Source organism: Hoplias malabaricus, chromosome 2, assembly GCF_029633855.1.
Source record: "Hoplias malabaricus isolate fHopMal1 chromosome 2, fHopMal1.hap1, whole genome shotgun sequence".
Taxonomy (NCBI): domain Eukaryota; kingdom Metazoa; phylum Chordata; class Actinopteri; order Characiformes; family Erythrinidae; genus Hoplias; species Hoplias malabaricus.
Genome location: NC_089801.1, coordinates 42,487,024 through 42,502,285, shown reverse-complemented (window position 1 = coordinate 42,502,285; position 15,262 = coordinate 42,487,024). Strand labels below are relative to the sequence as shown.

The following is a 15,262-nucleotide window of genomic DNA, read 5'->3' as shown; positions in this document are numbered from 1 at the left end:
TTTTACTTAGACTTCCTCTTCAAATAAATTAACACTTTAAATATACCTTAAAACCATAAAAAGACTGCCTATATATGTTAAATGCCACATTTTAAAAATTCCACATTAAAAAAGCTTTTCATTTAGACATTCACCTTAAATTAAATGAAAACTTCACATTAAACTTTAAAACCATAAAAAGAATTTCAATATATTTTGACCTCCAGCTAAAAAAAATCCACATTAAGCAAATGGCCATTATATTTAGATATCCACATTAAATGCATGTCCACTTCAAGTGGCAAGATATTTTGAACAGCACCTTAAAAAATTCCACCTTAACAAAAGATATTTTTATATGGACTTCCACATAAAAAAAATACCACATCAAATAAACTTTAAAACCTTAAAGAACAGCCAATATATTTTGACTGCCACCTTAAGAAAAGGCCTTTCATTTGGATTTCCACATTAAATAAATGACCACCTCAAACAAATATATTTATATATATAATATATTTTTACTGCCACCTTCAAAAAATCCACCTTAAAAAACGTTCTTTTAAATTAGTCTTCCACATTAAATAAATTACAACTTAAATTACACCTTAAAAACTTAAAAAAGGACTGCCCAAATTTATTGAACACCACCTTGAAAAACCAGCCTTTTGATTTAGGCTTCCAACTTAGGTAAACACCCAGATAAAAATTTAAAAATCTCCCATTACATTTTGCCGGCCACCTTTTAAAAATTCCATATTAAATAAATCAGCCATTTAATTTAGACATCCACTTTAATTAAAAGACCACTTCATAGAAACAGACACATTCATAAAGAGACCACCTTAAAAATCTCCCATTATATTTTGCAGGCCACATGTTAAATATTCCACCTTTCAAAAAAACTGCCATTTTATTTAAGCCTCCACCATAAGTACATGACCATGTCAAATAAATGGACAAAGTCTCCCCTTATATTTAGAGTACCACGTTCTACCACAGCAAATCTGTCCATAATGAAATGTTTCTTCTGATAATTTATTGCACAGTTGCACAATTTATTACAGTACTCAATTTTTAAAAACATTTCAAAACAAAAACTGTTACCTTTTCTCTACAGGAAAAAAAGGTGCCAATAAGGGTGCATTTATGTAAAAGAGACCCAATGACCTTATAATGTGCACTGAAGAGACCTGTTTATATTCAGTACTTGTAATTATGTAACAATGCAGAAACAAATGTACATATCTAAAAATGACATAAAATGACATATCTAAAAATGACAGGTAGTGTCGCAGTCACACAGCTCCAGGGACCTGGAGGGTTCGATTCCCGCTCCGGGTGACTGTCTGTGAGGAGGTGGTGTATTCTCCCCGTGTCCGCGTGGGTTTCCTCCCACAGTCCAGAAACACACGTTGGTAGATTGATTGGTGACTCAAAAGTGACCGTGTGTGTGAGTGAATATGTGAGTGTGTGTGTTGCCCTGTGAAGGACTGGCGCCCCCTCCAGGGTGTATTCCCGCCTTGCGCCCAATGATTCCAGGTAGGCTCTGGACCCACCGTGACCCTGAATTGGATAAGCAGTTACAGATAATGGATGGATGGATACTAAATGTTATACCGAGTGTTTCATTTAAACATTAAGAACACTTACAACAATCTTAACTGTTATTAAAATGTCAGGTAATGTCTCAGTTAATCATTAATTTATTAAAACATCACCTATTGCATATATTTAGGCTTTTCCATCATCAATCTAATCAGTTCATTAACAAGCCATCCATGAGTTAAAGTGGATGTATTAGAGCAAGAAAAAATAAGATGCGCAGGGCAGGTGTCCACTTTACTGCTCCATCTTCCTGAGTCTGTGCTGTGCTGATCTGGTCTCAGGCTCCATGGTCTTCATGTAGATGCTTGCATTTTGTTTTTCTTTGTTTATTATGAATTATGTTTAATACTATAGAAATATACCATAATAAATCAGTATTTCATTGTTTTTATTTATTACTTAATCATAATTAATAATTAATGATGTTCGTGATTCTTATTGTAAAGTTGACTGCACATTCCTCTTAATAAAAAGTACCTAAACATTACGTAAACATTAATTAGGGCTACATATATTTAAATAATGCTTAGTGTTTATTAAACATTCTATAAATTTGAATAATAATGTGCAGTTATGTAATTCATAGTTAACATTAATTAAACATTGTGTAAGAGTGTATAAGGGAAATGTGCATTCAACTTTACAACAAGGGTGACAAAAACAGCTTAGCTAATGGTAATTAAACATTCTTGTGCATTTGTAATGTATATATGCATTCAGCTTTACAGTAAGGGTCACAAAAAATGTAATCAAGGACTTCAAAAATTAAATAATGCTTAGTTATGATGCATTTATAAAAGCAACAGTGGATGTACTACAATGTACATTGTTACAAAGAATGAAATGTGTAAAATAGGCTAAATAAAACAACTGGGAACACAGATGGACAATGGATGGAGTAGTTTGTAAAATGTAGTAATATCTGCAGAGCAAAAACACCAAGGCCAGTGTCAAAAACAACTAACACCCAAGCTAACCAACCCACAAACAACTAACTTACCTAACAACACACAAGCAGAAAACAAAATACAGTTACTTTCAAATCTTTCAAACTAACCACAAAACAGATTATAAAACCTTTACAAAAACAAATGGCGACCCTGGTGAGAGGTATACACAATGAGCTTATTTACACAAATTATTACATAAATTAAATTATTTAAATGAAATTAATATTACTACTATAATTATATCAGTACATATGATCATAACAGCATAATTTTGTGATGGTACAGGGACCTTTTGTCAATAATTTGAAGGTAGATTGACCAGAGGAAGATATGTCCCCCGTTGTGAGCTTTGGTTCCTCCCAAGGTGTCTTCCTCAGCTCTAAGGGTGTTTTTCCTTGCCACTGCCACCTCTGGCTTGTTCACATGGGGGTTTTAAGTTTCATATTGAAACCTCTGTCTTTACTGGAATTCTGGAAAAGCGCTACACAAATAAATTTGATTTGAATTTTGCCATATATTTAAATCAGAAATTTTTGCAGATGTTTAAATGATTATTATTCTACATTCCTACAGTAAAATGAATATCATACCCTGTGTAGCTGAGAACATGTTCTTGAGGGCTGCAGTGGAGTGGTCTGGTAGCAGTCTGATCTAATCATTATATGGCCTTGAGCATTCTGTCATTCATGGAACAGAATTGTTATTTCTATGAAATCTGAAATACTATTACCCCATATTCCCCATATATATAAATAGACATAATGTATACTGAAATGCTATTACTCCAAATTTCTACAGTAAAAATGTACAAAAATATTATGTTCTTCAAGGCTACAGTGAAGTGGTCTGATAACAGTTTGATTTAACCCTTTAATAGCATTAAACTTCTGTCATGTATTGAATTGAATTGTCATTTTTTTAATTTTTGAAATGCTATTACTCCAAATTCCTACAGTAAAAATGTATGAATATTATAACCTGTGTAGATGTGAACGTGTTCTTCACGAATGCATGGGATTGGTCTGGTTACAGTTTGATTTAACCCTTTAATAGCACCTTTAATTTTGCCATATATGTAAATTAGACAAATTTTAAACAAGTTTGTAATGCTATTGCTCCAAAATCCTACAGTAAAAGATATTAAAATATAAATAAAGATATTAAAAATATTATACCCTGTGTAGCTAAGTATGTGAGTGGCAAAGCTACAATGGAGTGGTCTGGTAACAGTTTGATAATGCTAGTTACGTATGTAACTGTGGTTATGTGAGTAGTGGATGACCGCCAAAGGCGGAGCTTACCAAGTGAATGATCCCTTACTGTGCCAACTACAGACTGAGATTTTGAATATCAATCTGTCATAGGTGCCCTGGTTATTGAAGTGAGTGCTATATCAGCTCACGACTCCTGCCAGAATTCACTCTAGGTTCTGATCGCCTCAAGCACAACGAGTGACCAGGAACCCTGGCGGTCATCCACTACTCACATAACCACAGTTACATACGTAACTAGCGTTATGTATCGTATTTCCTGACCGCTAGGGGCGGAGCTTACCAAGTGGATGACGTAACCCACAGAGTCACGAGGAGTACCCAGTTGCAGCCCGTGCTGTGGACAGGATGACAGGAGCCACTCCAACAGATGCAGCCACATTCACCCTGTAGAATCTGGAAAAAGTGCAGGGCGAGGACCATGTAGCCACTGCACAAATTTCCGCCAAAGATACCCCTTGTTGCCACACTTCTGTCAGAGTGAACTGTAATGAGGGAAGGCATGGAACGACCAGAGCTCTGATAAGCCCACTGGATGACCTCCACCACCCAGTGACCTGATATAAGATATAAGCCTCTGTTTTGAAAGAGGAAGGCCCAACTTGGAGCCGGCGAAGCAGACAAATAGCTGGTCAGTCTGTTAAATTTCTTCAGTGACCTGAACATAGTGCCACAATGCCTGAACATGACACACCATATGACACCTCATATCAGTCTCATCTGTATAAGCTGCCAATGTAATGGATAGATTGACAAACTCCGGGGCCAAAACCTTGGGTAAAAAGGCTGGGTTAAGCCTTTGATAAGTGGTCAATACCCCACTGAAAACATGTAGGGCTGACTGACAAAGCATGAAGTTCGGTAATGTGCTTAGCAGTTGCCACTGCAACAAGAAAAGCAGTCTTAAGGGACAACCACATGAGGGACTCCACACCAGCGGGCTCAAAAGGAGGACAGCATAGAGAGTCCAATACTAAAGTAAGATCCCACAGGGGTGCGTGGAGCGTACGAGGTGGACACAGTTTTTTCGCTCCGTTAAAAAAGGCCACAACCAATTTATGAGAACCCAGAGACACACCCCCGAAAAGAGGCAGAAAACTTGCCAGAGCAGCTACATAGAACGTCCGTAGAAGGAGACTTCCCCCGTCTCCAGGAGAGACTGAAGAAAACAAAGAATAGTCTCGACCAGACAAGAGCAAGGTTCAATCTTCTGCTCACTACACCATAGCACAAATGCCTTCCATCTGCCTTCATACAGCATATGAGTGGATGGAGCATGTGCATTCAAAATCGTAGACTGAACACCTTTAGTACACATATTCAAACCTGGCAGGGCCTCAGGGGCCACAACCAAAGTCGAAGTCTCTCCGGATGGGGGTGCCAGATATCACCCCCAAGCTGGGACAGCAGGTCCTTCCTCCGAGGAAGCTGCCACGGGCTTCTTTGTACTAAGGACATCATCAGGGGAAACCAAGTATGAAGGGGCCACCGTGGAGCTACTAATAATACTCTGTGTTTCTCCTTCTGGACCCTGTCCAGAAGTGACGGAATAAGGGGGAATTGATGGAATGCATAAAGCCGAGTCCTTGGCCAGCTGTGAGCCAAGGTATCCTGGCCCAGTGGACTGCTCTGCTCCAATTCTGAAAATCACAGGGGACAATGCGTTGTGACTTCTGAAGCAAACAGGTCTAATTGTGCTACCCCGAAACGATCCCAAATGGTGGAAATCACCTCTGGATTAAGACGCCATTGTCCCGAGTTTAGCCTCTGGCTACTCTCTGGGTAGATGGGCTGCCCTCAGTGAGAGAAACCTGGGATGAGCCCATTCCCACAGCTCCTGGGAGAGTGCTAACAGCGCCCATGATCTTGTGCCGCCGTAATGATTTATGTGATATACTGTCGACAGGTTGTCTGAGCGCACCAGAACATGATGGCCCTGCAAAACGGAGGAAAAACTGAAGTGCCAATCGCACAGCTCTCAGCTTGAGAAGATTGATGTGTTCTTGAGCCACAGAGTCTGACCAGGTACCAGGGACCACGCGTGGGGATATTGATTAACTGAGTCTGCAATGTAGCTGATGTGATAAAAACAATGTACATAGTGTGAATTAGTGCTAGCAATGGCGGTAAATGGTACTGCAACTACTGTAGAAACTACAACTGTAAAGAACCAAGAAAGACCCAAGGTTCCAAGAATCAGGAACGGAACCGGTTCAAGAGTTCATTTGGTGGAAAAATGCTATGGTTGACAGAAACAAATCAATGATTCAATAATTCAGATTGGTTAAACAAACCTCGCGATCTGATTGGTCCAGCTAAAGCTTTCCTATTGGTCAATCAATTGGCCGTCAAAACAGGGTCTTAAATCCGCAACTGCAAAAAGAGATTCGCACACGCAGCTAGGAAGGCGAATGTGTGGATTTTTTCCACTTCATTCAAAAACACTCACTGTCACATTTAGAAACTTAAAAAGGTTTGCTCTTGCACATTTTAAGCCATTTGAGAAGGTACTGATTCACACATTCATGACATTTGATTTACAAATGCAAATCTTTTTTTTTTCATATTTGTGAATTTAAATTATTATTATTGTTGTTGTTTTTTTAGTTTGTGCATTCCAATACATTTGTGGATTTTAGTTTTACGTGTATGTAGTTGCTCAAAGTAACTGCGTTTGAGCAAACTTTGTGAGTAACTTTTGTTGAGTAACTTTGTGAGTATTGTTTTACAAACTCAAAATGTTTTTGACCCTTTTTTGACTCCATAGGCAATATCCCACGCGGGTGCAGAAACCTTCTTGCTCGCTAAAAATATATGGAACGCCAAGAGGGTCAAAAAACGGCATCTATAAGACGCATTTACTTTATAAAATGGCGAAAAATATGGCGTTTCCTCCAGCGTGGTCCCGTTAATTGTACCGTCGTCTTTTCCACAATTAAAATACCAAGGTACAAAATGCCGTAAAAAACGCAGTTTTGAACCTCCAGGACGCCATATTTTACACTGTTCCAAAGCCAAACCAATGGCATTAAAAGCTGTGTTTTAAAATAAGATAATGAGCTCCACCTGCCGGCCATGAAAGCCAATCCATTTGAACACGTCCAGTCACAGACTGAGAAGAGCTCATAAACATTATCTGGATGGAGTTTATTATTCCAAAATGTAAAAATATACATTTAAGATTTCTCTTATCAATCTTGTTTTTATAATCTGTATTTCTTGAGCTTTAAGTAGTAAAGTCAAACATATACTTTTATAGGGTAGGTACATGAGCTTTGCCTGACGTAAACAAGGACTACTGACGTGAAGACTGACCAATTAAATGTTTACACAGAAGGTTATCGACCAATAACCGTAGCTGTACAGTCAGACCGTCCAATCAGAAGATTTTAGGCTACTTCACCACGCCCTCTTCTGGCTCAAGCGAACCAATCGGAGTAGGGGAGGGCGGGACTAGTTTGTGAACTAAACGCTTCTCGAAGTTCTATGTAAACTCTAGAAAAACAAAATCCCGGACATTTGTGAAATTCCGCCCGTACATTTTTTTAAGTCTAAAAAAGAGGACATGTCCGGGTAAAAGAGAACGTCTGGTCACCCTAGTTTAATGTGTATAATTTAAGGTTTAAGACTAAAAGGGAAAGTACCTAGTACAAGCCCTTTGGGCTTTTTGTACTTTCTCCGCACTGTTTTCTTTGATATTGTGCGTTTTCATTTTTTTCATGTACTACAATATTAAAATCTATTGTGTGTGCGCATACATAAAAAATATAAACCAGAACAAACCCGCTGTTCGTCACCTTCGTTTATATTGTGTAGTGTAGTTTGTAGACGGTCCCTTAGCTCTATCGGGATGGCGGCAGCCCATAGAAACCTACATATTTCGTGTGTTTCAAGCCAAACATTTCTGACAAAGTTATAGTTGTAGTTGCTGGATTCTAAAACAAATAATTTGCAAGCGTTAGCCTATCTGCACCGTTTGAGAACTATTAGTGAAAGAAATGTGAACATGTAACCAACTTTACCAGAGTACTGAACCCGTTATTTATTTATTTATTTATTTTGCCAGACCCATATATGTCGCGAAAATAAGCTTGAAGGGAAAAAACCCGCCCGTTTGGAGGTCAGCCCCTGCCTGGAGCTTCAACAAAACACACTTTGAACCAGTTTCGTGTCTCAGAGCAGGAATGGCGCTGTATCAGACGCTTACGGAAGGTGCACTTCAACTGTTTTTGTACCTGTTTTACGCCGCTCTAATTGCATTCGTTGTGTACTGTCTGTACGTCAGACACATTCACAAGAAATATGACCACATTCCCGGACCTCCGAGGGACAAGTAAGAAACTTTCGCCCTCTAAATTTTATATTCGATGTTGTATAGCTACTGAATATTTGGTTTAAAGTTGGTCTTCAGTAGTAAAATGAATCATGTCAGTGTTATATACTACTCCATCATACCTCTATACGGTTATAAAACTCCTGAAGGATGTTTCATGCTTTCACTGCGGTCTTTCCTCAGTTTTCTCCTTGGCCATATCCCGACTATTCGAAGGGAAATGAACCAAGACAGTGTCATACACGACAAATTCCTCCAATGGTAAGGTCCATGTTCGTGTAATGCTAATGCTTTAGAACAATTCATTTATTCCACAAAGAGATTACATAGTAATCATATTGCTTATATAACTTATTTGTATTTTAAACAATGTGCAAACCTGAAACTACAACAACTGATATAGCTGTCATATTCTGAGTTTCTAAACTATAGAAAAATATTTCAAATTCACACACACACACAAACACAAGTGTGCATAACACATAATATCATAATTTCATGTACCAGTTAGAAAAAGACTAATCCCTGCAGGTCTTATTTATGACTCTTTGTATTTGTGGTTTCAGAAACTCTTAGATATTGGTTTTCAGAAGTGAGCAGCTGGTGTTTTTCTTATTTTTCAGGGCTGAGGAATATGGCCCTGTCTACAGACTTAATGGATTTCATAGTGTGACTCTAGTTGTGACCTGCCCTGAAGCTGTAAAGGTAGATATTTTACTGTGCAGTTAAATGTAACTTGGCATAAAAACATCACAAAAAATCGATAAGTCACTTCTCTGTTTTTGGCGCTGTAGGAGTTTCTCATGTCCCCCAAATATTCCAAAGATCCTTTTGTCTACAGAGGTCTATTCAGCTTGTTCGGAAAAAGGTAAGCTCTCTCATGTCTTACGCTCTTTTTCAAACAGCTTTGTATTAAGTTAGTACAAGTATTTACTTGCTGCAATTAAGACGATAGACTGCACCGTAAGAACATTAATCTTCTTCGGTTTTGAGGTTTATCCACATATAGGCTTTATATGGTCATGAACAAAACTGTATAGCTCTCTAGATGAGATAGTTGACCCAGTAGATGGCACATGCCATCGTTCAGCACAGTGGAAAATTTGAGCAGGGATGTAGAGAGTTAAATATTAACTCACTCTCATTACTGCTGATTCATTATAACTCAGCATTTATAAACTGGATTAATGTTGTTGACATTCAGACTCGGTTTATCTACTTGAGCAATATGTAAATATATATTTAATTTAAAGTATAACAAAGATTGGTGAAGCATGTGTTTAAAAGAGCATCTCAGTTAAGACTCTAGCTAAACCTTCCTTTAGTGGAGCTTACAGGGCTTTTTAAAAACATTTTCAAAATGTATTTACAACATCCGTCCCATTTATTGACAACATCGGTTGTAAAAATTGCTATACAAATAAATTTGATTTGATTTGATTGGTGTGTCCTTAGGTTCTTGGGAGAAGGACTGCTGACCTCTGTGAACCATGACTTGTGGTACAAACACCGTAGGATCATGGACCCTGCTTTCAGCAGTTCGTGAGTAACACCCTGTCACTCTTCTGTTTGGGAGAGGGTGAGACACTGTAAAAGGTAACAGTGCAATGACCCTTCTATAATTCTTGGCAGTTATCTCAGAGGTTTAATGGACACCTTCAACGAGAGGGCGGAGCGTCTAATGGAGAAGCTGGAGGAAATCGCAGAAAAGCAGACGACTGCCCACATGCACCACCTGCTCAACTGTGTCACACTAGGGGTTATTTGCAAGGTTGTGGTGTGCTCTCTTTCAGATCAGTCCAAACTCCCAATTATATCAGTCCACAGTGGAGATAAAAACTTTTCATAAGTCCTATACTAACTTACCTAGGGTAACTAACTCTGTCAGGATTAAAATCTCTGAATTTTAACAGGCTCAAGCCGCCTCGCACTGGATGAAATAGGAGTTTGGGCACTGCTGCGCACCGTATTTAGCCTCTGAGCACACATTTTCATAGAGTGTTCACTGTCACAAAATCACTGAAAAGGGAGATGAGACTGATAATAGGAACGATTATAAAAACAGCTGCAGGTATATAGTGTTACTTTTATAATCAGATGTGCACATTTTCTTCAATGTTTCCCTGGCTTGGATAAAATTGGTGCTTTAAATTAAATATTGCAGAATATTGTTTGTGATCACGTGATGATGCATTATAATTCGGGTACTAACTTTAGAAACTTCCTTTTCCTCTAGTTTTTTGTTGCCATTTGGATGTGAGAGTTTTAATTTGGATGTGAGAGTGGGAAAGTTGTGACTGGTTATATCAGGTTAATCCGCAGGTAACTTCCTCAAAATTATAATGAATTCATTTTTCTGCCTAGGTGGCGTTTGGAGTTGATTTGGACTTGCTGCAAGAACATAACTCTCTGTTCCCAAATGCCATAGAACTGTGTTTGCAGGGCATGATTTATCAAGCTAGAGATCCATTTTTCAAAGTGAGAAAACATTCATACTTTTCATACTACACTGAACGATCACTGGATTAGGAACACCTACTTTTTTTTTCTACACTCACTGTCCATTCTCTCAGCTCCACTGACCACACAGGAGCACTTTCTAGTTCTAAAACTATAAAATGTAGTCCACCTGTTGCTCTGCATACTTTGTTAGCCCTCTTTCAACCTGTTCTTCAGTGTTCAGGACCACCACAGAGCAGGTTTGATTTTGGTGGTGGATCATCCTCAGTGCTGTAGTGACATTGACGTGGTGGTTGTGTGTTACTGTGTGTGTGTTGTGCTGGTATAAGTGGATCAGACACAGTATAGTCAGTGGACCTGAAACAAGGTTGGTGTTCCTAATATAGGGATTGTTTAGTGAAAAATCCCATGTAACCCAAATTTACCAGAATAGTGTAAATTGGTATTTTACTCGTTCACAGTACCTTCCTAAGAACAGGAAAAAGGTGCAGGAGATAAAAGAGGCTGCTGAACTCCTGCGTAAAACTGGAGCCCAGTGGATAAATGAAAGGAAAAGAGCTGTGGAGAACGGTGAAGACGTGCCCAGAGACATACTCACCCAGATCCTTAAAACTGCAGGTAGATCAGCGTTACTAAACCTGTCCCTATTCCATTTAGTGTTTTTTTAAAACAGATGTAGCTACTAAGAGTTGCTGTCAGTTTAAGTCAAAATTCTTTATGTTAAGGATATGAAATCAGAATTTAAATTATTATAATAATGACATTGTCTTTTTCTTGAAGAGGAACTTAAGACTGACAGTGAGGATGACTCTGAACTGATGCTTGACAATTTTGTGACATTCTTTATTGCTGGTGAGCCACATTATATTTCATAAGATTTTGATCTTATATAATACATGCAATTTCATTTTATTACTGAAAATATCCACCCTTCATTGAGGTTTTTATTTTCCTTACTCCTTGTTTTACTGGTACAATACTTTTTTTTATTATTTAGATGAAGAACCCTGTCCTGTGTATGACACAATGCAGTATCACATAGTACTGTGTTGTATTTAGCCATTTTTTTATTTTGACATTTCTGATACAAATGTTTCTACTTATTTCATAATGTTGTAGCTATATTCTTGAAACATAGACATACTTCACTATTAACACAAGGGGAACGACTGTTGAAGGACTATTATAGGTTTGTTTTGCTTGCCCTTTTGCAACCACAAGCCTGAAATGGATTAAGCAAATATCAAGATGAAATGAGATTATCACATGGCTTGTGCATTGTAGGTAACTGAAGAACAAGGTCATCTTTAATTTTAGGACTGAGTGTTCTTGTTAACTGCAGGAAAATGAAGAAAAAAGTCTTTAATTTGACTAAGAGTGCAATCCTTTTTTTAGGGCAAGAAACAACAGCCAATCAACTGTCATTTGCCATAATGGCACTGGGAAGGCATCCAGATATTTTAAAACGGTAAAGAATATCTTGTTAACTATTTACATGATATGTATTATCAATTCTGGGGTCAGCAGGTAAATGTTCCACGGTTCTTTCAGCTGTTGATAATACAACCCAATTGCCTGAAAAGTTGGGATGCTGAGTAAATGCAAAATGTAAATAAAAACAATGCAATAATGCACAAATAATTTAAAGTAAAAATATTTAATTTAAAATAGAACAAAAGTAACATATTCAATCTTAAAAATTAGAAATGTTTTAATTTGATGCCAACACCTTCCAAAATCTGGGGCAGGGAAAGTTTGTGTAATGCTACAAAGAATAAATAAGGTTAATTGACAACAGGTCAGTGACGTGATGGGGTTTAAAAATAGAATCTCACTGGAGTCTTTCGGAAGTAAAGACAGTTCACCACTCTGTGAAAGACTACAGGGGCGAACAGTGAAACAATTCAAGAATAAACCTTATCAACTTAAAATAATAAAGAACCTGGGGATTTGATCACACACTTAAAAATAAAGTGACTACAAAAGGTCAATATAGTATAGTTAGGATAGTATTTTTTTTAGTATTATCTGGTACTATTTCTTTAGGGTTTTTTGTGCTGCTGTGAAATCTTGTCAATCTACAGCGCCCTCCATAATTATTGGCACCCCTGGTTAAGAAGTGTTCTTTGGCTTCTAATAAATTCTTTTATTTATTTATTTTTTCCCCAATAATATAGGACAACAGTGCAAAATCTAAGCTTTAATTCAAGTGCCTTTATATGGTGGGGGAGTATATATAAAAACACACATTAAGAAATAAAATCTTTTGAACGTAATCATATGCCACGTCTATTGGCACCCCTGGTGTTGGTACTTTGTACAACCTTTTGCCAACAAGACAGCATTTAATCTTCTCCTATAACTCTTCACAAGATGGGAAAATACAGAAAGAGGGATCTTCGAGTATTCCTCTCTGCACAACCTCTCTAAATCGTCCAGAGTTCAGGTTCTACTCCTATGCACTCTCCTCTTCAGCTCACCCCACGGGTTTTCTATTGGGTTGAGGTCTGGGGACTGAGATGGCCATGCGAGGAGCTTGATTTTGTGCATTGTGAACCATAGATTTGGCCACATGTTTAGGGTCATTATCTTGCTGAAAGACCCAGTGTCGACCTATCTTCAGTTTTCGGGCAGAGGTCACCAGATTCTGATTCAAAATGTAATGATATTTCAAAAAGTTCATGATCCCATGTGTCCTTACAAGGTTCTTTCCCATGTTTAAGAGTGAGTAAGAGAAATTAGGCCTGTGTAATGACATATTTATACCCCAGGGAAACCGGAAGTGATGAATTACTAATTAAAGGTTCCTAGATTGATCCACTTTATACACTACAGTAGAAGTGACATACATGGTTCAAATACATTTATTTCCAAGAAATTGTTAAGGGTGCCAATAACTGTGGAACAGGTCATTTTAAGGGAAATAATTATTTCTTAGTCATTTTTTTTTACTTGAGTTGAAGGTTGCTTTTTTCAGAGTGAAATTATGCTTCTGTTATAAAAAATTATATTATTTTAAGGCTTTTAACACATTTTAACTAGGGTTGCATACATAATTATGGCGCTGTATGTGCACTGTGAGCTAATGCAACCTAAACAAATTTCGTATGTGTGAGAGCATACATGGACAATACCCCACAGTACCCCAACTTTTTTGGAATTTGTTTTGTTTTTATCCTTAAGGGCTAAGGAGGAGGTTGATCAAGTTCTTGGGACCAAACGTGACATTCTATACGATGATCTTGGAAAACTCACTTACTTGTCTCAGGTTTGTCCATAAAGCATGAAAAGGCATATAGTTACAGCCAAAACTGGATCTCCAAACTGATATAGAACAATATTCTCAGAAAGAAACAATTTTAATTTTTTAATATATATTTTCGTAAACAAATTATATTCCAAGTTTTTAAGAACGTTTCAGTTGATGGAGGTTAATGCAACACAAAACACAGCTACTGTTCTCAAATTAGGTTTAAATAATAAATTCTGTTATTAATGCTGTGCTTTAGGTGCTGAAGGAGACACTTCGCTTGTATCCCACTGCCCCAGGCACCTCTCGCTGGCTCCATGAGGACACTGTCATCAATGGAATAAAAGTCCCAGCAGGATGTGGACTTTCAGTAAGTGTCCTTGAATTTGAAGGTCCACTTAGAACCAAATTAGTCACCAGCACTTTTAAGTTTTCCATGGATCAGTACACAAAATACAGCCCTGTTTACAGCTATTATAAAGCCCAGTGTTATTTATAATTCCATATGTATTTACATTGGCTCCTTTAGAGCAACAACATATTTGAGACGTGAATGTTTAGAATATGATTTATTTCTTTAAAAATAATGCTTAAATGCAATGTCCATGATTTTAATTTACTTTTTTTTTAAATAAAAAAGCCTCGGGCAAAAATCATGAAACAGTTTGAGTTACAAATGAGATTTTGTGGGAATTCAAACAGTGCATAAAAAATTAAACTCCAACCACCTTCAAACAACATTTTTTTTCTCCAAAATGTACTATTCCACCTTAAAAATGCAGAGCTTCTGAAAGAAGCAGAAAGGAGAGGAAGCAGTTCCCCAGAACGGTCAAAGTTGCCTTTAAGTTTTTCACTCATTCATCACCACTGCATTCTCTTGCTTTCTGTAGTTAAGTTCCTACGTCTCATCTCGGATGGAAAAGTTTTTCAAAGATCCTTTGAAGTTTGATCCAGAAAGGTTTCATGCAGATGCCACCAAGTAAGTATTTCTCTTAGCATTTAGTTTTAATATGACTCTCTAAATATAATAATAATAACTTTTCTTTTTGTGAAGACCATATTTCAGCTACTTCCCTTTTGCTCTTGGTCCACGATCCTGTCTTGGGCAGAATTTTTCTCAAGTGAGATCTCACACACACACACACACACACAAATAGTAGGATAATCCAGGGTTGTTTTGCTAAGTTTACACACTGTTTTTTAGATGGAGGCCAGAGTCGTTCTCGCAAAACTTCTTCAGAGATTCGAGTTCACTCTCCTGCCTGGACAGTCTTTTAATATCAAGGACACTGGAACTCTTCGTCCTCAGAGTGGAGTGTTGTGTAAGATCAGACATTGCTCCCAGAGCATGTCTTAATCATGTTGCCATTTTCAAGATAAATAAAAAGCAGTGCTTAATTTTTGAACACAA

At 37.6% G+C, this 15,262-nt stretch overlaps 1 protein-coding gene across 2 annotated transcripts in view; it reads left to right on the top strand.

Annotated features, from left to right (window-relative positions):
- The window catches only part of LOC136686152 (cholesterol 24-hydroxylase-like), a 19,287-nt gene extending 4,025 nt beyond the window's left edge, over positions 1-15,262 (top strand). Inside the window, exons 1-15 of one of the 2 annotated variants that reach the window (XM_066659721.1) lie at positions 7,661-8,141; positions 8,325-8,402; positions 8,765-8,846; positions 8,936-9,009; positions 9,597-9,683; positions 9,774-9,912; positions 10,506-10,619; positions 11,063-11,219; positions 11,382-11,453; positions 11,997-12,069; positions 13,785-13,869; positions 14,111-14,221; positions 14,742-14,830; positions 14,906-14,972; positions 15,056-15,262. In XM_066659721.1, the coding sequence (XP_066515818.1) occupies positions 7,993-8,141; positions 8,325-8,402; positions 8,765-8,846; positions 8,936-9,009; positions 9,597-9,683; positions 9,774-9,912; positions 10,506-10,619; positions 11,063-11,219; positions 11,382-11,453; positions 11,997-12,069; positions 13,785-13,869; positions 14,111-14,221; positions 14,742-14,830; positions 14,906-14,972; positions 15,056-15,208 (1,530 nt within the window). In that variant the 5' untranslated portion in view covers positions 7,661-7,992 and the 3' untranslated portion in view covers positions 15,209-15,262. Of the gene's footprint in view, positions 1-7,660; positions 8,142-8,324; positions 8,403-8,764; positions 8,847-8,935; positions 9,010-9,596; positions 9,684-9,773; positions 9,913-10,505; positions 10,620-11,062; positions 11,220-11,381; positions 11,454-11,996; positions 12,070-13,784; positions 13,870-14,110; positions 14,222-14,741; positions 14,831-14,905; positions 14,973-15,055 lie in introns of those variants that run through there. The other variant, XM_066659722.1, reaches the window with a different exon arrangement.